Source organism: Lampris incognitus, chromosome 4 (assembly GCF_029633865.1).
Source record: "Lampris incognitus isolate fLamInc1 chromosome 4, fLamInc1.hap2, whole genome shotgun sequence".
NCBI lineage: Eukaryota > Metazoa > Chordata > Actinopteri > Lampriformes > Lampridae > Lampris > Lampris incognitus.
Window position 1 is genome coordinate 14350264 of NC_079214.1, and position 24622 is coordinate 14374885.

At 44.8% G+C, this 24622-nt stretch overlaps 1 protein-coding gene across 1 annotated transcript in view; it reads right to left on the bottom strand.

Annotated features, from left to right (window-relative positions):
- The window catches only part of diaph3 (diaphanous-related formin 3), a 384853-nt gene that overhangs the window by 192286 nt on the left and 167945 nt on the right, over nt 1-24622 (bottom strand). The window contains exon 17 of the mRNA XM_056278298.1: nt 24341-24455. Coding sequence (XP_056134273.1) covers nt 24341-24455 — 115 coding nt within the window. The remainder of the gene's footprint in view (nt 1-24340; nt 24456-24622) is intronic.

Here is a 24622-nt window from a genome sequence, read left to right on the forward strand (position 1 = left end):
CCAAGAATTTCCTTAATTATGAAAACATGGCAACAGATCAATATTGATTCAGATAGTGTTTTCAATGTTGTTGTTTTTTGTTTTGTTTTTTTGGACCCAATTGTATCCGGCCAATTACCCCACTCTTCAGAGCCGTCCCGGTCACTGCTCCAGCCCCTGTGCCAATCCGGGGAGGGCTACAGACTATCACATTCTTCCTCCGATACATGTGGAGCCGCCAGCCGCTTCTTTTCACCTGACAGTGAGGAGTTTCACCAGGGGGACGTAGCGCTTGTAAGAGGATCATGCTATTCCCCCCAGTTCCCCCTCCCCCCTGAACAGGCACCCCGACCAACCAGAGGAGGCGCTGGTGCAGCGACCAGGAAACATACCCACATCCGGCTTCCCACCCGCAGACACAGCCGATTGTGTCTGTAGGGACGCCCGACTGAGCCGGAGGTAACACAGGGATTCAAACCGGAGAGCCCCGTGTTGGTAGGCAACGGAATAGACCACCACGTCACCCGGACGCCCCATTTTCAAGGTTGAAAAACCATCCCCAAACAGGTGCCCAACTATATCCCATAATCTCTCATTTGAGCCAAAAGACTAGGCAGTGCACTCCTTACCAACAACCTTTGTGGGATTCACTGCACCTGCCTGTTCACATTTAATAAGCTTTGCGGCAGCGGATTCCAATATAGCGCGGCAGCTAATGATGATTCTATGGTTCTATTTCCTTTGAAGCTCTTTGACAGAGGTGGAAATTAGAAAGACTCTTCCTTCTCAGTTTTAGCTGAGGTGACGCCGCACCTGTGAGTCCCGTCCTCAGCCTATGAGACAGTACCCATGAAAGACTGCAATTAAAGCCCTCGTGTAGCAAGGGAACAGATTAAAGCTCAGAGTTCACAGGCAGACATCGTAGCATCATTAGCCGTGCTTAATTCATAATCACAATAAGATAACCTCACTCACGGATCTGGTAATTAACTTCAGTTAACCCACCGCCATTCACATTGCACCTGAAAGCTCTGTGAACGAAAATGACTTCTGTTGCGTGGCACCTCCGCATTTCCCCAACTGTGTAATCACTGTTAAAAGAAAGAGCCATGACTGGAAACGCTAGCTTTCTCACATCAGGGATACCAGAGTCCTCGCCTTTTATAAGAATGAAGCTTCTTAAGTACACCGAGAGGAAGGAATTACTGTTCATTCTTAAAAGCAGCACGCAGTTGTAAAAGGCACCCTGCATTAAAATCGGTATTCAGGCTTGTTTTTCTTTACCTTCATAGCAAAACCGATAGCACTAATAGGGAGATTTATCAAGAAAAAAAAAAAACAAAAGAAAAAACACATACACATACCTGGCCTCAGTATTTTCATCAAACTTACTTGAAGGATTAGAGGGGAAGGGTGCATAATGTAGGTGTTAGGTGAAAAAGTGTCAGGAAACTACCGGGATATTTAACACACACACACGCACGCACAGGGGGCATCCAGGTAGTGTAGTGGTCTATTCCATTGCCTACCAACATGGGGATTGCCGGCTCGGACCCCCGTGTTACCTCCGGCCCTACAGACATAATTGGCCGCGTCTGCGGGCGGGAAGCCGGATGTGGGTGCGCGTATCCTGGTCGCTGCACTAGCGCCTCCTCTGGTCGGTCGGGGTGCCTGTTCAGGGTTGAGGGGGAACTGGGGTGAAGAGCATGATCCCCCCATGCGCTACGTCCCCCTGGCGAAACTCCTCACTGTCAGGTGAAAAAAAGCGGCTGGCGACTCCACATGTATCGGAGGAGGCATGTGGTAGTCTGCAGCCCTCCCCGGATCGGCAGAGGGGGTGGAGCAACAACCAGGACAGCTCAGAAGCGTGGGGTAATTGGCCGGGTACAATTGGGGAGAAAAACGGGGGAAAATCCAAAAAAAAAACAAAAAAAAACACACACACACATATTACATTCATACATACACTGTTTGTAAAGTTTGATCAGTATTATGGTAACAACTTTTATTTAAGTGTTTACAATTTGTACTATCATTGTTTTATGGAGGGAAGTGCCTGATAGAAGATATGAGATGTAATCGGCATAACATAGACAAACATAATCTTTCCACGGCATAATAGACTCCCTCGATACCATCTCAGGGAAGCACTGGAAAGAAATAAGAAACTATGTATTGAATTCTGCAGTGGCTTAATAGAACCACACTCTCTTAAAGGGAAGTCAAGGGGTGAAGGTAGAAAAGAGAAGATAAGCATGAAGTAGAAAAGAAGGGGCGTCATGGTAGCATGGCGGTCTATTCTGTTGCCTACTAACACAGGGATCATTGGTTCTAATCCCAGTTCCACCTCTGGCTTGGTGGGGCGTCCCTACAGATACAATTGGCCCTGTCTATGGGTGGGGAGCCATACGTGAGTATGTGTCGTGGTCGCTGCACTAGCGCCTCCTCTTGTCGGTTGGGGCACCTGTTCAGGGGGGAGGTGGAACTGGGGGGAATTGCATGATCCTCCCATGTGCTACGTCTGCCTGATGAAATTCTGCACTGTCAGGTGAAAAGAAGTGGCTGGCGACACCACGTGTATCGGAGGAGGCATGTGGTAGTCTGCAGCCCTCCCCGGATCGGCAGAGGAGATGGAGCTGCAACCGGGACGGCTCAGAAGAGTGAAGTAATTGGGTACAATTGGTTGGGGAGAAGAAGAAAAGAAAGAAGAAGAAGAAAAAAAAAGGGGGGTGATAATGATAATAAAAAAAAAGAACGAAAGACTGTAGGCAGGATATATATATATATATATATATATATATATATATATATATATATATATATATATATACACACACACACACACACACACACATATATATATATATACACACACACACACACACACACACATATATACATATATATACTGTCCCGAATACCATTTCTTGAGCTTCAGTATCAACAGCAAATATTCGGAGCTTCGGTTGGGGGAGGAAGGGGATGAATATGACTTGGGAAGGAGTCAGCCAGACACTTCTCTGTTCTCGGCTGAGGTGGACGGCATAGCGAGTGCAACACGTGTCTTTTGGTTTAATTAAAGGTATTAATTGTTAAGTATTCTGTTATTCCGCAATATTGTCATTTGTATTGTTATATGTTAATAAAATTATTTTCCAAAAGGTTTGGTGTTTTATGCATGTTTGTAATCCCGAGGGATTTGGCTGGACGAGATTCTATCTATTGCCTTTGTGACATTTAACAGCGTGTGACAATTTTTCTCATCATGGATAAATTACAGACCTACATAAATGCTCATAAGAACAGGCTCCCAATCCGACACAACGCCCGACAAAGCGCTGTGCAACAAAAGGGCAGAAACAGCATACTAGCTCTTGAAATGTATATTTACTGAAATGAAATTTGTCCGTCTTCTTCTTCTTCTATTTTATTGGCAACCAGATGGAGCATTAGCGCCACTCGCTGTTATGTTAAATAGTCCTTAATTTGTATCCTCATCAGGCCAGTATCCTTGAGAAAGGTGAAGATAAATTCAAGTGCATCATTCCCAGTGTTCCTTGTGAAAATTGAGTTTAGGTCCATGTGCATAATTCCTTTTTGTCCTCCGCCGCATTTAACCCTTCCTATACACTAGGTGCAGTGGGCAGGGCCAACTCCAGTTCCACACTCCGTCAGCTATTAACCCAAATCTATAACGTTTTACAACCTGAACCCAACTAGAGTCAAGCAGAGATACAAAACACGCTTATTTCTGTTATAACAATACTTTTAACGAGATAGCTGTAACAGTAGTCTTACAAGTATAATACGCCGACATTTTTCTGACAAAGAAATCACAAATCACTCAGAAACACAACTAATTTCACCAATTACAGACACAGTAAATAACTTAAAACAAAAAAATGAACAAACTGTAATGAATAAAACAAGGTAGCCCAAAACAGCGCATCTCAGGTCTTCGGCATGTTGTCCTCCCTTTAACGGCCAAGGTGAACTGAAGCGTGACGTCACTGCTGTGAGTGCGAGGGATGTCAGGCACCCAAGCTGAGATGGTATATGTTCCCACATTTTAACAGTGCAATTAAAAAGCATACAAAATATCCAAATCCCAAAATTGAAAGCCGAATACTTGGCTAACGAACAAATATCTGAACAGTCGAATATTCGAGTCCAGCCCTAAAAACCACCGGCCTAATATTGTGTAGGACCTCTCATGCCACCATCAGGGAATACTGTTGCCATGAAGAGCTGTAGGTGGTCTGCAACAATGTTTAGGTAGGTGACAGGTGTCAAATTAACACCCACACGAAAGCCAGGACCCAAGGTTTCCCAGCAGAACATTGCCCAGAGCATCACACTACCTCTGCCGGCTTGCCTTCTTCCCATAGTGCATCCTGGTGCCATCTCTTCCCCAGGTAAACGATGCACAAGCACCCGGCCATCCACATGATGTTAAAGAAAATATGATTCACCAAACTAGGCCACCTTCTTCCATTGCTCCATGATCCAGTTCTGATGCTCACATGCCCATAGTAGATGTTTTCGGGGGTCAGCATGGGCACTCTGATCAGTCTGCAGCCCCATACGCAGCAAGCTGCAATGCATTGTGTCTACTGACACCTGTCTGTCATAGCAAGCATTAACTTGTTCAGCAATTTGAGCTACAGTAGCTCTTCTGTGGGATCAGACCAGACGGGCTAAGCCTTTGCTCCCCACCCACATCAGTGAGCCTCGGGTGCCCATGACCCTGTCGCCGGTTCTACTTCCTTGGACCACTTTTTGGTAGGTACTGACCACTGCATACCGGGAACAACCCACGAGACCTGCCCTTTTGGAGATGCTCTGACCCGGTTGTCTAGCCATCACAATTTGGTCCGTGTCAAAGTCGCTTAGATCCTTTCGCTTGCTCATTTTTCCTGCTTCCAACACATCAACTTCTAGAACTGACTGCTCACTTCCTGCCTGATATATCCCACCCCTTGACAGGTGCCACTGTAACAAGATAATCAATGTTAACCACTAACCTGTCAGTTGTTTTAACGTTTTGACTGATCGCTGTATAGAAACATTTAAGGAAAAGATGGAGAAGAAAGCAGGTTTGGATCATTTCTGGGACAAAGTCAGTGAAGGAAGTAATAGCAGGGCCAGTAGATGTTATAGCAGAGGTAAATGTCAGGGTTTAGTTATGGAACCATATTGGACCGGCCCCTGGGCAAAATCCTACATATCAAAGATCAGTCTTGTTAACCAGGCAGTAGGCTTCAGAAGACTACTTCAGGAGCCAGCCGACTCCTTTTAAGCGGCAGCAGTGGCAGCCAAAAAAGCAACAGTGGCACTTTGCGTCCTTTCAAACCACCTTCTTTCCCTATGGAGTTTAAAGATTCTGACCACCTTTCTAGTTCAAGACAGAAAATCCTTCACATGTTCCCCTCAGATCTCCTTGAAACAGCTTACCTCAAAAGCCTGTGAAGGATTGAAGGACTTATTGAACTGTTGAGCTTCCTTTAAAAGTTAGTCCTCTGAGTAAGGCAGCAGCTGTTGTGTTGACACATGGGGAGGGTACTGCATTAGGTGTATGCTGACGATGAAGTGATTTTAAATTTTGGATTGTGTCATGCCCTTGACATTCGAAAAACACCGGAGGCAAATCAGAAAGGCCATTGCCTAGTCTTTGTATTTCATGAGATTATATTATATAGAGATACTATGTAGGCCTGCATTTCATTTACTTTTTTGATAAAATATAAAAACATAAATAAATGTATAAATGTCATTGTAATTTTGTATGCGATATATTTTTTTTTCTCGACAAAATGGGTTGTTTAAATATGTCTAGATAAATGTAAAATGATACTTCAATGGGTTTCCAAGCCGAGATGAGCAGTTTGGGTCTTGGTTTGTGCAGCAGGTGCATCACAATTAACAGCACCGGAGGAGTGACTTCCATTTTGATTAATTGGGAAATAGGAAAATATAATCCAATCTATGGGCCGCCATTGATTTACTGTTGCAGGTCAAATTTACACAGGATTTGTAAGACACCTCTTCCTGTGTTTACAGCAGCATGTACTACTGCATCTTTTGCTGTGTATGTGTGAATAAGTCCGTCAGTATCAGTACTACAATCTGAATCAGGGAATGTGTGCACAGTGATTAACAGCATATAACTTGGTTTAATAAAATAACCAAAAACCATAGGGTAACAGAGGTTTAGATCTAGGCTTGAGCATTAAATATATTGGATGAATTCAAGAAAACGCTAAGATTGTAAGGGGAAAACACAGATGTGTTTACTATGTATATCTATTAAAAACTGTAAGCACTCCCACTTTGCCACTGTCCCTTTCCTCCATACAGACTTTGCAATTTTTTAAAATTTACACACACACACACACACTCACTCACTATATATATATAATTTTGTTAAAAGAAACAGTCAATGGTAGGAAAAGTGCTCAGCAAATAAGGAGCAAAATAATCCAGTGAGTCAAGTAAATTCTCTATGAGACAGTCCAAGCCTGTTTCATGCTATAAGCAATCATATATATATATATATACACTACCGTTCAAAAGTTTGGGATCACCCAAACAATTTTGTGTTTTCCATGAAAAGTCACACTTATTCACCACCATATGTTGTGAAATGAATAGAAAATAGAGTCAAGACATTGACAAGGTTAGAAATAATGATTTGTATTTGAAATAAGATTTTTTTTACATCAAACTTTGCTTTCGTCAAAGAATCCTCCATTTGCAGCAATTACAGCATTGCAGACCTTTGGCATTCTAGCTGTTAATTTGTTGAGGTAATCTGGAGAAATTGCACCCCACGCTTCCAGAAGCAGCTCCCACAAGTTGGATTGGTTGGATGGGCACTTCTTTGAGCAGATTGAGTTTCTGGAGCATCACATTTGTGGGGTCAATTAAACGCTCAAAATGGCCAGAAAAAGAGAACTTTCATCTGAAACTCGACAGTCTATTCTTGTTCTTAGAAATGAAGGCTATTCCATGCGAGAAATTGCTAAGAAATTGAAGATTTCCTACACCGGTGTGTACTACTCCCTTCAGAGGACAGCACAAACAGGCTCTAACAGGTACTATTTAATGAAGATGCCAGTTGGGGACCTGTGAGGCGTCTGTTTCTCAAACTAGAGACTCTAATGTACTTATCTTCTTGCTCAGTTGTGCAACGCGGCCTCCCACTTCTTTTTCTACTCTGGTTAGAGCCTGTTTGTGCTGTCCTCTGAAGGGAGTAGTACACACCGGTGTAGGAAATCTTCAATTTCTTAGCAATTTCTCGCATGGAATAGCCTTCATTTCTAAGAACAAGAATAGACTGTCGAGTTTCAGATGAAAGTTCTCTTTTTCTGGCCATTTTGAGCGTTTAATTGACCCCACAAATGTGATGCTCCAGAAACTCAATCTGCTCAAAGAAGTGCCCATCCAACCAATCCAACTTGGGGGAGCTGCTTCTGGAAGCGTGGGGTGCAATTTCTCCAGATTACCTCAACAAATTAACAGCTAGAATGCCAAAGGTCTGCAATGCTGTAATTGCTGCAAATGGAGGATTCTTTGACGAAAGCAAAGTTTGATGTAAAAAAAATCTTATTTCAAATACAAATCATTATTTCTAACCTTGTCAATGTCTTGACTCTATTTTCTATTCATTTCACAACATATGGTGGTGAATAAGTGTGACTTTTCATGGAAAACACAAAATTGTTTGGGTGATCCCAAACTTTTGAACGGTAGTGTATATATAATTATTTTTTATGTATGTTTATTGTCTTTTCTTATTGCACAATTTCGGGAATTTTCCAAAAAAGGCATTTCACTGCTTGCACTTGTACGTGACGTATGTGAGGAATACTCCTTTGAGATACATAAACATTCACACACTATCACACATCAACTCACCTCAAAGATCGTTGGAGGCTCAAAGCTTAAAAAAAAAAGGCCTATTCAGAGTTTAGTTTAGCCCCCTTCTCTCTGACTCAAGTTTAAGTCCACAAACATAAATGACTTCATACTTCATGATGCTTGTTATTAAGAGGAAAGTCTCCAAGTGCAGATGGATTATAACTACAAGGAACAGAGGCTCAAGCTTATGAATAATATGCAAAACAAATCTGGAGAAATTTCTATAAAAAGGCTGGATTGTACCATAAGGCCGCAAACACTTCGATAAACAAAGTTGTTTGCTGTGTTCGCAAGGGCAGAGCCGCCATCCACATTTACCATTTTCACCCTCGTGTCCTTTGTTCAATTTGCCTGGCATTACCTGAACTGGTGCCATGTCACGGATTTTTGCGGCAAGACTGGGAAACTAGAAACTCTGCAGTCCTTGGTAATAACATTTCAGTCCACAGTGCATTGTCAGCAATTCCAGCAAAGTCAGAGCTCACTGCCACCTTAGAATTAAATTGTTGTTGGTATTATTATTATTATTATCATTATCATTATGTATTCTTGTCAGTACAAATTAGTTTTGCAAATATTTGATTCAACAAACTTTAATTTCAGGCTAGCTAGAAGGAGCCATGGTGATGTGATTTCCTCTTAGCTAATCTATTAGAATAGAGGTGCATGTGTCACAGGTGACAATTTGCCCAACAAGTGAAATCTCGGCGGACTTGTGGAAATATTAAAACCAGTGGGGCTGACCCCGGTATTAGCCAGTATTAAATAAGAGGTATTTTCAAGCCATTTAAACTAACCAGTGCTTTAAAAGTGGAGAAACCAGAAAAGATATGGAAAAAACTGTCTAAAAAAAGAATGTGTGCGCACATGGTTGATGCTTGCATTCTCTCAAAGACACTTCCATTTATTAACATCCAAGAATATCCTCTTCCCTTTGTTAGAGCACATGGTTTATGGTTTGACCACAGCAGCATCCATCCATCCATTATCCGAACCGCTTATCCTGTTCTCAGGGTGGCAGGGATGCTGGAGCCTATCCCAGCAGTCATTGGGCAGCAGGTGGGGAGACACCCTGGACAGGCCGCCAGGCCATCACACAGGGCCGACATATATACACACATTCACACCTAGGGACAACTTAGTATGGCAGATTTACCTGACCTACAAGTTTTTGGACTGTGGGAGGAAACCGGAGCACGTGGAGGAAATCCACACAGACACAGGGAGAACATGCAAACGCCACACAGGGGACGAACCGGGACGACCCCCAAGGTTGGACTACCCCGGGGCTCTAACCCAGGACCTTCTTGCTGTGAGGTGACCGCGCTAACCACTTCGCCACCCACCACAGCAGCATGTTAAATATCAATTTTAATTATACTTTATTATCATTAATCCCCGTGGGGAAATTCTGATCTGCATTTAACCCATCCTAGCTGTGTTGCTAGGAGCAGTGGACAGCTGCCATGCAGCACCCAGGGACAAACTCCAGTTCTTTTCCCATTGCCTCAGTTAGGGGCACAGACAGGAGCATTAACCCTAACAGGCATGTCTTTTTGATGGTGGGGGAAACCGCAGCACCCAGAGAAAACTCACCACAGACACGGGGAGAACATGCAAACTCCCACAGAGGATGACCTGGGATGACCCCCAAGGCTGTGAGGCAGCAGCAATAACCACTGGGCAACCGTGCCGCCAACTTTTTGGTGCCAACTTTTAGTTTTGGTGGCGTGAGAATTACCTTTGTCATGTTCAACGGCTGACTTGTTAAAATCTGCAACATTAGGTGTCCAGGTAGTGTAGCGGTCTATTCCATTGCCTATTAACATGGGGATCGCCGGTTCGAATCCCTGTGTTACCTCCAGCTTGGTCGGGCGTCCCTGCAGACACAATTGGCCGTGTCTGCGGGTGGGAAGCCGGATGTAGGTATGTGTCCTGGTCACTGCACTAGCACCTCCTCTGGTCAGTCGGGGCGGCTGTTCAGGGGGAGGGGGGGGACTGGGGGGAATAGCGTGATCCTCCAACATGCTACATCCCCCTGATGAAACTCCTCACTGTCAGGTGAAAAGAAGCGGCTGGAGAATCCACATGTATCAGAGGAGGCATGTGGTAGTTTGCAGCCCCCCTGGATCGGCAGACAGGGTGGAGCAGGGACTGGGATGGCTCGGAAAATAGGGTTATTGGCCAAGTACAATTGGGGGGTGGGGGGCTAAAAAAAAAAACCCTGCAACATTAAGCAGGGATAAAAGAATAAAATGGAAGAGGAGAAAAAGACAGAACTTTAGTAGTGGAAGATATGAAAAAATACGTATTTCCCTGTTACATTCACTGTGCCACCCCCAATTCAGTCCCTCTAAACCGCCTTGTCTTCCTGTCCTGTGGCGTGAACATGTTTCCCCTCCTGTTTTTCTTTATGAACAGTTGGGAGCCCCCAAACAGCGACATCGCACACACTTGTCTGTTGTCGGGTTGACTTGTTAACAACAGCGCCACGATGTTAATGCCTCTGAAGTTGTCAGTGGCGACAGGTCAGTACAGATGTCACCCACAACCAATCAGTAAGTTGCCTTGAACGGATGCAGAAGAGCAGAAAGCTCTTCCATCAGGCTGAAGTAATCAGTAAGCATCATAAAACAGACAGCGGCTGATTTACTAAGGGGCTTTCGGCTCACTGGTCATCACATTTGGTCATATAAGGGGGGCAAGGATACAAGGCACGTAACATTCGATCATTTAATGAAGCCTAAATGCACATCTGGTCTTTTTGGCCGTATGGACATTTTTTTTGCGGGGGGGGGGGGTGGCTACCATGACAAACTGTCATAGAGAGCATCCTTTTGTAGAGCATTATAACCAGAAACAGAATCATGTTTATTGGCCATGTAGGTTTGAACATACATGGAATACGACTCCGGTTTCTTGGCTCTCTCAGTGTACTTAACATAAAATAACAACACAACAACACAACAATCTTCAGATATGTACACAAGGATTGATTATATACGGGCGAAATAAGAGTCGATATCGTGCAATGGTGCAGAGAAGATATCAGAGATGCTGAAATTTACTTGCATACATGCTTGAGGTAGATGGACATGACAGAGCGTACCAGTATGCCTACAATGTACAGTACAGTATATACCACAATGGTTGGATTTATTTGTAGAGTGTAAAGCTTTGGTATTTAACTTTTACACTTGTTTCATTTCACTGCGGTATCAAAGAAATCCCACAGCAACTTAGCCTGAAAAAAGAAAAAAGAAAAAAAGACAATACACAAAACTCCAGAGTGCTGGATTACTGACAATCCTAACAATAGTCGGAGGGGGATATCAGTTTATTCCAGGAGTAAAGAGGATGGAGAGGCATTGAAAGAGCTCTCGTATATTACTAAAGGTAAATTCATATTTTGGTGGCTGTGTTGTACAAGCATATGTTCATAAAAGATTTTTTTTAAAGGACCCCAGGAGAGCTACTAGAATGAGGGCACAAACAAAAAAGTGATCGAAGACAGGCATGAAAAAGACACACACACTTACACACTTCATACTCTCTAGTATTTGCTTTCTCACCCCCCCCCCCCACACACACACACTAAGCTCTTTTCTGTCATGTAAAATACATTCTGGCAGTCATAACTGAGAGTTCCCAAGTTCCTCCCTACTCTTAAATAGTGTTGCTATCTTGCCTATTTTGCAATTATCCAAAGTGGTGACACCTAAACCACTAAAGCCAGCTACTGCAAGGTATAACTGATAATTTCCGGAGCACAACAAACATTTCTTAAAACACTGGTAACAGGGTCTTAAAGTATGCCATTAAAGATTACTTACAAGATTTAAGAATATGTGAACTGATTGCTAATGGAGGCAAAATGAGGAAAAACTGAGGATACGTGATTACATTTGTAATGAAAAAAGGGAGAAAAAAAGTCCCTTCATTTGTCAGTTAAGGCTGAGTGGAATCATTAATCAATATTGCTTTTATACTGTCAGCTACGTTTTATAACTGTGTATCACTTAACTGGCCATAGAAAAGCTGGTTTCTGTTTGACAGCAGCAGCCTACTTCATGCCTGGTCTAATCTAGCCCTGTTACAGCCTGAGCTGGTACAAAACGTAGCACCGCAATAGGGCTACATTTAGTCCAAGCACCAGATAGAGAGTCATCTATTTAGGATGTAGCTGGCTCACATACATCTATTCTTCATATTCTGCAAAGTAACTGCAAAAACAAGTGCCAGTAAGTTTTCAGTTATGAATATATGTATGTATGTAAAAGAACAAGAACAGGCACTCGGCACCAGATCGGTTGAGGCAGGGATCTAACACAGCAGACAAGACTCAAGATGCACGCTGTGCAAAGACGCCCCTGAGAAAGTCCAGCACTTAGTAGCAGGGTCTAAAATGCTAGCTGGGAAAGTGTACACTGAAAGGCTTAGCCAAGTGGCTGGGATAGTGCACAGGAACATCTGTACTGAATACAGACTGGAAGTCCCCAAGTCGTAATGGGAGACACCGCAAAGATCCTGTGGGACTTCAAGTTCCAGACTGACAAGCAGGTGCTGGCTAACCAACCAGACATTGTGGTGGTCGACAAGGAACAGAAGACAGCAGTAGTGATCAGTGTAGCAATCCCGAGCGATGGCAACATCAGGGAGAAAGCGCACGAGAAGCCAGAGAAATACCAAAGGCTGAAGGAAGAACTAGATTGGATGTGGAAAGAGAAATTTACTGTAGTCCCAGTGGTATTAGGGGGACTAAGGGCTGTGACCTCAAAACTGGGAGAGTGGCTCCAGCAGATTCCAGGAAAAGCATCTGAGGTCTCTGTTCATAAGAGTGAACTCTAGGGAACAGCTAAGATACTGTACAGAACCCTCAAACTCCCAGGCCTCTGGTAGAGGACCCAAGCTTGAGGAAGACACACACAACCCATTGGCAGATAAATAAATAACAATGATTATCTCATTACAATGGCACCTGTCAAGGAGTAGGATATATTAGACAGCAAGTGAACAGTCAGTTCTTGAAGTTGATGTGTTGGAAGCAGGAAAAGATGGGCAAGCATAAGGATCTGACAGCTCCAAAACAGCAGGTCTTGTTGGGTGTTCTCTGTATGCAGTGGTCAATACCTACAAAAAGTGGTCCAAGAAAGGAAAACTGGTGAACCGCCGCCAGGGTCATGGGCACCCAAGGCTCATTGATGTTCTTGGGGAGTGAAGGCTAGCTCCTCTGGTCCGATCCCACAGAGGAGCTAATGTAGCTCAAATCGCTGATAAAGTTAATGTTGGCTATGATAGACAGGTGTCAGAACACAGTGCATAGCAGCTTGCTGCGTACAGGGCTGTGTATCCACGAGTGTCAGAACTGGGAAATGGAACACTGGATGAAAGTGGCCCGGTCTGATGAACCATGTTTTCTTTTACATCATGTGGATGACCAGGTGTGTTCACATGATGCATCCTTTACCTGGGGAAGTGATGACACTTGGATGCACTATGGGAAGAAGGCAAGCAACTGGAGGAAGTGTGATGCTCTGAGCAATGTTCTGCTGGGAAACCTTGGGTACGGCATTCATGTGGATGTTACTTTGATACGTACCACCAACCTAAACATTGTCATAGACAAAGTACACCCCTTTGAGGCAATGGTATTCCCTGATGGCAGCGGCTTCTTTCAGCAGGATAATGCACCCTGCCACGCTGCAAAATTTGCTCAAGAATGGTTTGAGGAGCATGACAAAGAGTTCAAGGTGTTGCCTTGGCCTCCGAATTCTCCAGATCTAAAACCAATTGAACATCTGTGGGATGTACTGGAAAAACTAGTCCAATCCATGGCGGTTCCACCACGCACCTTACAGGAATGAAAGGATCTGTTGCTAATGTCTTGGTGCCAGACACCAGAGGACACCTTCAGAGGTCTTGTGGAATCCATGCCTCGACAGGTCAGAGCTGTTTTGGCGGCACGAGGGGGACCTACACAATATTGGGCATGGGGTTTTAATGTTTTGGCTGATCGGCACACACACACACACACACACACACACACACACACACACACACACACACACACACACACACACACACACACGGATTAAAGCAACAAAAAAAATGCTTTTGACTGAAATGTTTTAGAGCCACAGCCAAGTAATACTCCCCATCTGCAATTTGCAAAACATGTTACATTACTTCACGCTTGCTAAACAAACACAATATGTAAAATTATGAGATTTCAGCACCACTCCACTCATAACCATTGCTGTTGTTCTGTAACGCAGCGATCAAGTTTAAATACTCTAGCCCCATCGTGTTTTAAGGGAAGGTGCTTTTGAACAGATGTTCTATTGCCAGTTTTCTTTTTTGTCATTTCAATGCCATTTTAAATCTATGAAACGAAACTGACACCTTTTTTCTTTTTTTGCAAAGCTTGTCTCTGTTTTTACTCTTGCAAATAATCCACCATATACATACGTTTTCAGTGCAAACACTTTTATTTATATTACCATGACACCAAACTGAAAAAAACCCAAAGTCAACGATGTGACCCTCTGATCACGTAACATTGAAAAAGAAATCCTTGCCATATGCATTCCAAAAGTCAGCTGGAGTGTAATTAAACCAAAGTGACCACGGCTGTTTCTGTACACCCCATCATTCAGCAAGACCTTACTTAGCATCCTAGAGTCCTTGGCACACAGCTGTCAACACCCATGTCTAATGCTGCAAGTAATAAACATAATAAACATCTTTCACAATGAATTAGCTCCAAAAGTCGGGCTTTGGCGATGTTCTATCGTTTATCAACTGTATACAGCTGGAATGTGAAAAAAACACGGACAGCAAAGAGGAATCATGTGCTAATACTGGCCATGGAGTAAAAAAAGTACTTAAATCTTAAGGACAATGTCTCGGAAAACATATTTTAGCAAGGTTAGACATTCTACTAGAGTCTGCAAGGCCCCTGCTGGAAGTTAAAAAGATTGAGACTGCACCCTTTTAAGCCATTACAACATCTTAATGACCTGAGTCATAAGAGGTCAATCATTTCAACAGGTTGCCTACTGATGACTTCAACTTCTGCTGCCACTTATCTATAAATAAATATATATAATGTAAATTTTTTGCACATTCAGCCACCTATGGCTCCCATATAGATGTTAATGAACAGACATCTGCCGTACTATCCTACATTACCTTTTGCAATGACAGTGTCACAACAAAAAAATCTATCCGCACCTTTCCAAATCAGAAAACCTGGATGACCAGTGAGGTCCGGCAGCTGCTGAAAACCCAGGATGCAGCGTTCAAGTCAGGTAACTACGAGGCCTACAGTGCAGCCAGATCCAACCTCAAAAAGGGCACTAGAACAGCCAAACATAACTATTCCCTATGAATAGAGGACCACTTTCACAATAACTCTGATCCCCAGCGAATGTGGCAAGGCATTCATTCTATCACAGACTACAAAAGCTCCAATAGCGGTCCCACTATACATAAGTCCCTGCCAGACGAGCTAAATAATTTTTTCACATTTCTTTCATTTCCCAGCATGCTTTAAGACCACCTCTATCATTCCTGTCCCCAAGAAATCAACACCCACATGTCTGAATGACTACCGACCCATAGCACTCACCCTCATTGCCATGAAGTGCTTTGAGAGACTGTTTCTGGCTCACATCAAAAACACTATCCTCTCCAAATTTGACCCACATCAGTTCACCTACTGTCCCAAAAGGTCTACAGAGGATGCCATTGCCACTACCCTGCACTTTGCTCTGACCCACCTTGAACTTAACAACACATACATCCGGATGCTGTTCATAGATTATAGCTCTGCCTTCAACACTATCATCCCTGCCAAACTAACCACCAAACTCCTCTCCCTTGGCCTCAACCCCTCCCTCTGTAACTGGACCCTGAACTTCCTGACCCACAGACCTCAGTCTGTTAGGTTAGGTGACCACACCTCCTCCACCCTGACCCTCAGCACAGGTGCCCCTCAAGGCTGTGTTCTGAGCCCCCTCCTTATCTCCCTCTTTACCCACGACTGCCTGCCAACTCACCCTTCAAATGTAATAGTTAAGTTTGCAGATGACACCACAGTCATTGGCTGTATCACCAACAATGACCGGACAGTCTACAGGGACGAGATTCAGCACCTCACATCATAGTGCACTACCAACAATCTTGTTCTCAATGTGCAGAAGACGAAGGAGCTGATTATGGACTTCAGGAGGTCTGGAAGCTGCAGCCACTCCCCCATACACATCAATGGGGTGGAAGTGGAACGTGTCTCCAGCTTTAAACTCCTTGGAGTCCACATCAGTGAGGACCTTTCCTGGATATCAAACAACCAGGCACTTGTGAAAAAGGCCCAACAACGCCTGCATTTCCTGAGGAGGCTGGGAAGCGCCCGTCTATCCCCCAAAATTCTCACCAACTTCTATCACTGCACCATAGAGAGCATCCTGACCAGCTGCATCTCAGTGTGGTACGGCAACTGCACATCAGTAGACCAGAAAACTCTGCAACAGGTCGTCAAGGCGGCTCAGCATATCACTGGTACCCAGCTCCCAGCCATAAAAGACATTTATCACAAATGCTGCCTTCGAAGGGGTCTCAGCATCAGCAGAGATTCCACCCACCCCAACCATGGACTGTTCTCCCCCTGAGCTCTGGGAGGCGATACAAGAGCCTCAGAGCCCACACTAACAGGCTCAAAAACAGCTGCTTTCCCTAAGCTGTTGCCCACCTGAACCTGGCTACCCACTGAATGTCTGTGGCTATTTTTAAATATTTTTGTACATGTGCTTTTTTTAAACTTATTTTTAGCTTTGGTCTTCATCTGTGTATATCTTATACTGTGTTTGCTATGTTTTTCTGTGTCTTTCTTGCACTGTTTGGTGAAGCCGCGGCCCTTTTTACATTTTTAACATGTGCCTGCACATTGTTTTTAATGACAATAAATTGAATTGAACTGAACTGAATTGAATTGAATACCCTGGCTCATAAGCTCACATCAGACCCAACATAGTGAGCTTAGTGTTTCATTTTTATAAGACAAGTTCAGTATTCTGTTTTTGTTTTGTTTTTCTTTTTTACTACAGGTAAGTAATGGTCCAAAAAAAATAAATAAAATATATATATATATATATATATATATATATATATATATATATATATATATATATATATATATATATATATATATATATATATCCATTTTCCAAGCTGTTTATTCTGCTTAGGGTTGCGGGATGCTGGAGCCTATCCTAGCAGTCACTGGACAGCAGGCGGGGAAACACCCTGGACAAGCTTCCTCCCACAGTTTCTTCCCACAGTCCATCAGAGGGCCAATAAATTCACACCTAGGGACAATTTAGTATGGCTGATTCACCTGATTTACATGTATTTGGACTGTGGGAGGAAACCAGAGCACTTGCAGGAAACCCACGCAGACACGGGGAGAATATGAAACCTCCACACAGAGAACGACCCCCAAGGTCGAACCCAGGACCTTCTTGCTGTGAGTCGACCGCACTAACCACTGTGCCACCATGCCGCCCCGTCTATATCTATCTGTCTCTTAAACCCAGCATGAAGGAATGTAAGGACATAAGGGTCTAAGGGGACATTTTTTCAGTGCTGATGTTCAGCAAAGTGTATACCATGTGCCTTGTTGTTACTGACGCCACAGACAAGACAGTTAGTAGACATCACCTTCCTACAAAGTTCCATGTCAAAGCGCAATTAAAAAAAGTCCTAAATTGTAATTAAAAGTGGATCTAGAGTGCTTTTTCTATATTTCTGCCTTTTGGCAGTGAAACCTGAACCTGCCGGAAGCTTGGCTTCACCGGATACCTGTTTTAGGGTTTTCTCAGTGGCTCTGGCTCCAGGAGTGGAAAAAGAAGAAGTGGCTGTAGAAGCAGGAGTGGCTCTGGCTCCGGTAATAGTGGAGGACGAAGAGGAGGAGGAGGAGATGGCGACGGCTGTAGCAGCCATGGCCCTGGCTCAAGGAGTGGAGGTGCTGCGCAAAAGTCTTATAATGGCAAGAAAAACACTGGTTCTGCTCTCATTTTCTTACCACTCAACAACAATAATACAAACCTTATCCGTCGAATTCCGACATTTGATCTGCCACTCAAAACTATTAGCTAAAGTTGAGCGACGCTCTGTGTTTAGTTACTCCGTGCTGTGTCACACACACACTGTAAACAATCCCATTGGTTAGTGAGTGCGACAATCTGTGAAGAACAACATCGGGCTGCGTGCAGCTCTCGGTTTTTCCTTTCTTTCTTTTTTTGGTTACACCACTGAAGACCACAAACAAGACAGAAAATGAATGGAAAGTTATGCCCCTCTCTCTCTCTCTCTAACCCCCTCTTGTTTTTCTCCTCGGATCTACACTGATCTCATATATGGCCTCTATAGACTCCAAATGATGGAAAGTCATCGTAGCGATGGGGAAGTTTTATATACTATATAGCAATCCCGAGTGACGGCAACATCAGGAAGAAAGAGCATGAGAAGCTAGAGAAATACCAAAGGCTGAAGGAAGAACTAGATTGGATGTGGAGGGTGAAATTCACAGTAGTCCAAGTGGTAATAGGAGCACTAGGGGCCGTGACCCCCAAACTGGGAGAGTGGCTCCAGCAGATTCCAGGAACATCTGAGGTCTCTGTCCAGAAGAGTACAGTCCTAGGAACAGCTATGATACTGCACAGAACCCTCAAACTCCCAGACCTCTGGGAGAGGATGCGAGCTTGAGGAAGACACACACCACCCGATAAAGATTATATTTGATCTACAGTGTCCTCATTGACAGGTAAGCATTGGCCACATAATGCTTGGTAAATTGGTTTTACCATTTCAAGAATTATACTGCAGTCAAGAATTTGTGCAGAGGAAAACTACCGACACGTTGCTGTGACTGTTACTCTGATCATTTCTGATTGACTCAAAAGTAATTCACCATCAGAATCGATAGATCTGTACTACTCTTTGGAGGGCGATAAATTAAAAGCCATTTTTGGCAGGATCGATACAGTGACTTGTCTCACTCGAGACTGGTCTAACCGTTACTGCCTGTAACATATTAGCAGACACAATAGACAGCCATTTACTGAAAGGCAAAATTGTGTGCTATACGAAGACAAAGTAGAGATGTGGAACAAGGATGAGAGTGTAAGAAGGCCGGTAAAAGCAAAAAATAGAGGAAACAACAGACAGCGACCCCATTGCGAACTTCTGTGATGCACACCTGGACTTGGAAATTGTGGCATCGAGGACACACTGTCAACTGCGAAAGTAGATTGGAAAGGGGACTTTATCACAAGGGCAGGAGAGAACACACACTGCCTTCCCTTCTCCCCTGCCACCACGACAGGAAGCCTCATTAGCCAAGTTTGCCATGTATACTCTGTGTGTTAAAAATTACCTGACCGTGACCATTGGTGGGAAGGGGCTTTGGACGCAGAGGTGAGAGAAAAGCAGCGCAGAGGAAAGCTAGAGAGGGAAACAGTAGGATGTATAGTAATTATGCCAGACCAGGGCAGGAAGGTTTGTTGTTCTTCATCAGCCTAGAGGGGTACTAAAAGTGAGTAACAAAAGACACAGAAGTAACAGAGTACAAGCACTAAAACTGAACTCAAACGCCAATGCAGCCTGACAAAAAGATAGTGTAAAGGCGTCCGGGTAGCGTAGCGGTCTGTTCCGTTACCTACCAACACAGGGATCGCCAGTTCGAATTCTCGTGTTACCCCCGGCTTGGTCGGGCATCCCTACAGAAACAATTGGCCGTGTCTGCGAGTGGGAAGCCGGATGTGGATATGTGTCCTGGTCGCTGCACTAGCACCTCCTTTGGCCGGGGCGCCTGTTCGGGGGGGGGGGGGACTGGAGGGGGGTAGCATGAGCCTCCCATGTGCTACGTGCCCCTGGCGAAACTCCTCACTGTCAGGCGAAAAGAAGTATCGGAGGAGGCATGTGGTGGTAGTCTGCTGCCCTCCCCGGATCGGCAGAGGGGGTGGAGCAGTGACCGGGACGGCTCGAAAGAGTGGGGTAATTGGCCAGGTACAATTGGGGAGAAAATGGGGGAAATTCTAAAAAAAAAAAAAAAATAGTGTAGGAGGCTATACCTGGAAAAGGTACAGCCTCCTACACTATAGAAGTAGGAGAGAACCCAGGAAAGCAGATTTTACCTCCAGATGTTGTTGACTCCCTCAAGGGGAGGACACCTGGATTGCAACCACCCTTAACAGCACCTCTGATAAAGCCACACAAGGACATGTGCCTGTTAGCACACACACACACACACACACACACACACACACACACACACACACACACACACACCTTTTGTAATGTCCGCCTGTTGTTGCTCTCGTATTAGCATGCAAAATTAGCTGTCAGGCCTCCCCTGCTGTAAGGCTGGCCAGTAATTGCTCTATTAGATTAAAAAAACTAGCCGTAAACACACGAGAGTGACCACCGCTGAACGTTTTGTCCATAATTGAGTGGACGTATTAATTTCAGTTTATCAGAAAGGGGGATTTACGGAGCCACCGCAGTCACCGGGGTTGCAGCTAATGAACACAGACTTGAGAACGGACCACAGAAATCAACTCATATTCCTACTAGAAATTAAGGTCGTATAAAAGCTAACAATGACCTACTCTCTGAGGGGGAAAACAAATACAAACATGTATGACTTGGTATTTCTTTATTGACTGAGCTTGGAGGAGCTCGACAGTTTGTCAGGTGAATAGCCAATAAAAAGTGATGCGCTCATGGCCGGAGGACAATCTGAGACTGGTGATGGCAGTAAGGCACATTGTCTGTGCTTTTAATGTACTTCGTTTGTGATTACAAGAATAAATATTACCATCCCCCCCCACCCTAAACCCCTGTAAAATAAATAAATAATAGGGAAAAAAAACAATTCTGATAGTTACAAGGAAACTGTACCTTTAGAGCACCATGGAAAATTACCAAATACGTTTTCAAAGTACAAATATGGTCTTCTGAACAGCACCGCAAACGAAACATTTGTTGATGGCAGGAAAAAAATTGTTGAAATGAAACTGTCCATCCATCCATCCATTATCCAAACCGCTTATCCTTACTCGGGGTCGCGGGGATGCTGGAGCCTATCCCAGCAGTCATTGGGTGGAAGGCGGGAGACACCCTGGACCGGCCGCCAGGCCATCCGACACACACACACACACACACACACACACACACACACACACACACACACACATTCATACCTAGAGACAATTTAGTACAGCCGATTCGCCTACATGTGTTTAGACTGTGGGAGGAAACCGGACCATCCAGAGGAAACCCACGCAGACACGGGAAGAACATGCAAACTCCACACAGAGGACGACCCGGGACAACCCCCAAGGTTGGACAACCCCGGGGCTCGAACCCAGGACCTTCTTGCTGTGAGGTGACCAGCTAACCACTGTGCCACCCTATCCATTTACCATTTATGTGCCGAAACTGCCCATTTACCAATAATTACATCACACTCTGGGGTGAAGGAAAAAAAAACAGAATTAATGCAACAGCCATATAGGAGATTACCACTATGGAAATAAAGATGCACGTGGACTTAGAAACATCCATTTTTGCTTTTTTTTCATTCCAAAGTAAAATAAATTCAGAGAAGAATCATAACTTCAGCATAAAGACAGAGTTTGGACTTGACCACATCAAGATCTGATACATTTTTCATCTTCAGGTATTCCCAAAACAGATCAACCACATTTCTGTGGTTTGTGTACTGGGAAACGGGTAGGGAGGATTATCTTGGGTGGGTGAGTGGGTGGGAGGGGGGGGGGGGGGACTACCAGAACTGCAATGATCACAAAAGAAGAAAGGAAGCTGCAAGAAATATGTGATTAATATTTAATGGGGGAAAAAGCGAAAACTGTGTCCTTTTTTAAAATTTAATGCTGATCCAGATGCTGTCGCTCTTAAGTGAGATGAAGCATAATGCTACATGGCTGTTAATGAGAACAAGCACATGCGCAAATGCACCCCCCCCACCCCCCACACACACACACACAAAGGACTGGGTGAACAGCAAACTGGTCAAACGTCTCAAGCCTCAGACATGTAGCTCCTGCAGCCACCGCTGGGAAAAGGAGCGGGGGGGGGGGGGGGGGACAAGACTCAGGCTCGGCCCAGATGGCAGGTTGGAAAGTTCGAGAGCCGACAAATCTAAACGCGTTACCCACGAGCAGGGACCAAAGCGGGTGGCTGGCACGCTATGAAGCGCCGCTGCCTGTATTTCATGTCTGACACGGGGGCGTGCAACGAGCAACCCACTCTCCGACTGCTGCTGTCTCAACTACCGTGCGTGTATGCACGCATCAGTGAGAGAGCTGAAGTGTGCGTACAAGTGTGCCTCGATGGCGCCCTGAGTCATTACCCTAATAGGGGAGTGAAATTGTCTGCTACTGGAAATCCTTTCGTTGTCCTCTGACGAAGTACTACAACACCTGCTCGATTGTTCGCCATTTAAAGCCCCCTACATTATTCAAAACTTTGTCAGTGGGCGTGTGAGTGTGTACGGAGGTGGCGTGGGGGGTGGGGGTACAAGGAGCAAGCCTTTCGTGCCTCCAGAGGAGCGCCGTAGAATTGTGACAGGTAGATAACACCTGGATGAATAATTCAAAATGGCGCACGCTAGCCGGGCTGGTGACGAGGTGACGGGAGAGAAAACAGAAGACACGTGTAAATAAATCATCAGAGGGAGGACTAATAGACGGAGCACGAGAGAGGACAAGGCCGATAACATCTCGCGCTGCCGCTTGCCCCAATCATTCCAACAACGCCGCGCATGAATATTCCAGACCCTGTCAGCCATACTAATGTGAACGGCTGGGGCTGCGTGGAGTCTTATCGTGCGGCGGCGATACCTCCAGGAGTAGTGGGTGTAGTACCTCCCTGTCAGGGACCTTAAAGACTCCACACCAAACCTGTTTGACAGCTCACCTTGCTGAGAAGCCTGATCGTCACGCTAAGGATCCTGCTAAAATAGCTGAAGTTCAAAAGAAAGGAAGAAAAAAAGCAAGAATGAAAAGTGGGGTTTTTTTTTTGGATTCCCCCCTTTTCTCCCCAATTGTATCCGGCCAATTACCCCACTTGTCCGAGCCGCTCCGGCCACTGCTCCACCCCCTCTGCCAATCCGGGGAGGGCTGCAGACTACCACATGCCTCCTCTGATACATGTGGAGTCGCCAGCCACTTCTTTTCACCTAATGGTGAGGAGTTTTGCCAGGGGGGGACGTAGCGTTTCGGAGGATCACGCTACCCCCCCCAGTTCCCCCTCCTCCCTGAACAGGCGCCCCGACCGACCAGAGGAGGCGCTAGTGCAGCGACTAGGACACATACCCTCATCCAGCTTCCCACCCGCAGACACGGCCAATTGTGTCTGTAGGGACGCCCGACCAAGCTGGAGGTAACACATGGATTCGAACTGGCGATCCCCATGTTGGTAGGCAACGGAATAGACCGCCATGCTACCCGGATACCAGAAAAGTGAACTTATATCAGACATGTGGGCTGCGTGTGGCCTGTATATTAAGCTGACACTGACAGAAACATAAGTCTGTGGACTTAATGCATACTGGAAGACAGTGAGTGGAAGAGGGTAAGGAGGGGAAAAAACATGGAGGACACATATGATCTACTTCATTTAGCACTTATAGGATCTCATCTTACAGACGAAACAGCACAGGATATTACAACAAATTGAATTTTAACAAATGAGTGTTCATGCCTGTCATGCATATCCCACTATCCGTTTACTGAAAGTGATAAAAAGCAATTTGACTGCTAATAGAAGCCTGGAGGGTTTATAGAGAACATCCGCGCTCTGCGTGCTTTGTCTTTCATTGGAAACCATCCTGCATGAAATCAGACATACAACCGAATACACACAAGCACTGAGGCTGATGTATAGAGTGTAATATGCACACTGACACACACACACACACACACTTCTGTTTTGCTCTACTACTGTGACTCAAATGAGGAGTCAAGCTACTATCTTCTTTGCAAGCACAGTGGAAATGAGAGCCAAATGGTCTCAGGCACGAGTCAACAAGCTGAGGTGAAGAGAGAGGACGGGAAAGGAGCTGGAGAGGGAGGTGAGACGAGGGCTGTGTCGAAACAGGGAGGGTATACAAGATGAATAGTAACAGAAGTCTCATGATGGCTTCTGAAGGAAGGTGCTTTTGACAGTGAAGCTCATTGTGACAATTTAAAAAAATAACAAACTGTTGTACTTGACTATGAGGAAACACCTGGCTGTTATCACAAAACAAAGTTCCCTGTGAAAATAACAGACGCAGAGGTACAGACACACAGGTAGGCAAACACAGAGACACAAATACATCTAAGGTGAACAGCAGTAGGAGTAGAAGGAGCCTGACCTGTTCTTTGAGAACCAAAAGTTAGAGTCAGTCTGCCGAGTAGCTCGGGCTTCGCGTATTGGTCCTCGTCAGCCAGCACCCAAAAGCAGCCCTCTGACATTTCCTGGGGACGGATCTGAAAATACACAGCCATAGTTCGAGTCAAAACAAGTTTATTTGTGTAGCCCTAAATCCCAGTCAAAGTTTCCAGAAGGCTTTACATGCACAGTGGAAAACAGGTCGATACAGAGCCCGATAATAAAGAAACACCCCATATCCTCAGACCCCTTGTTTCAGAAGAGG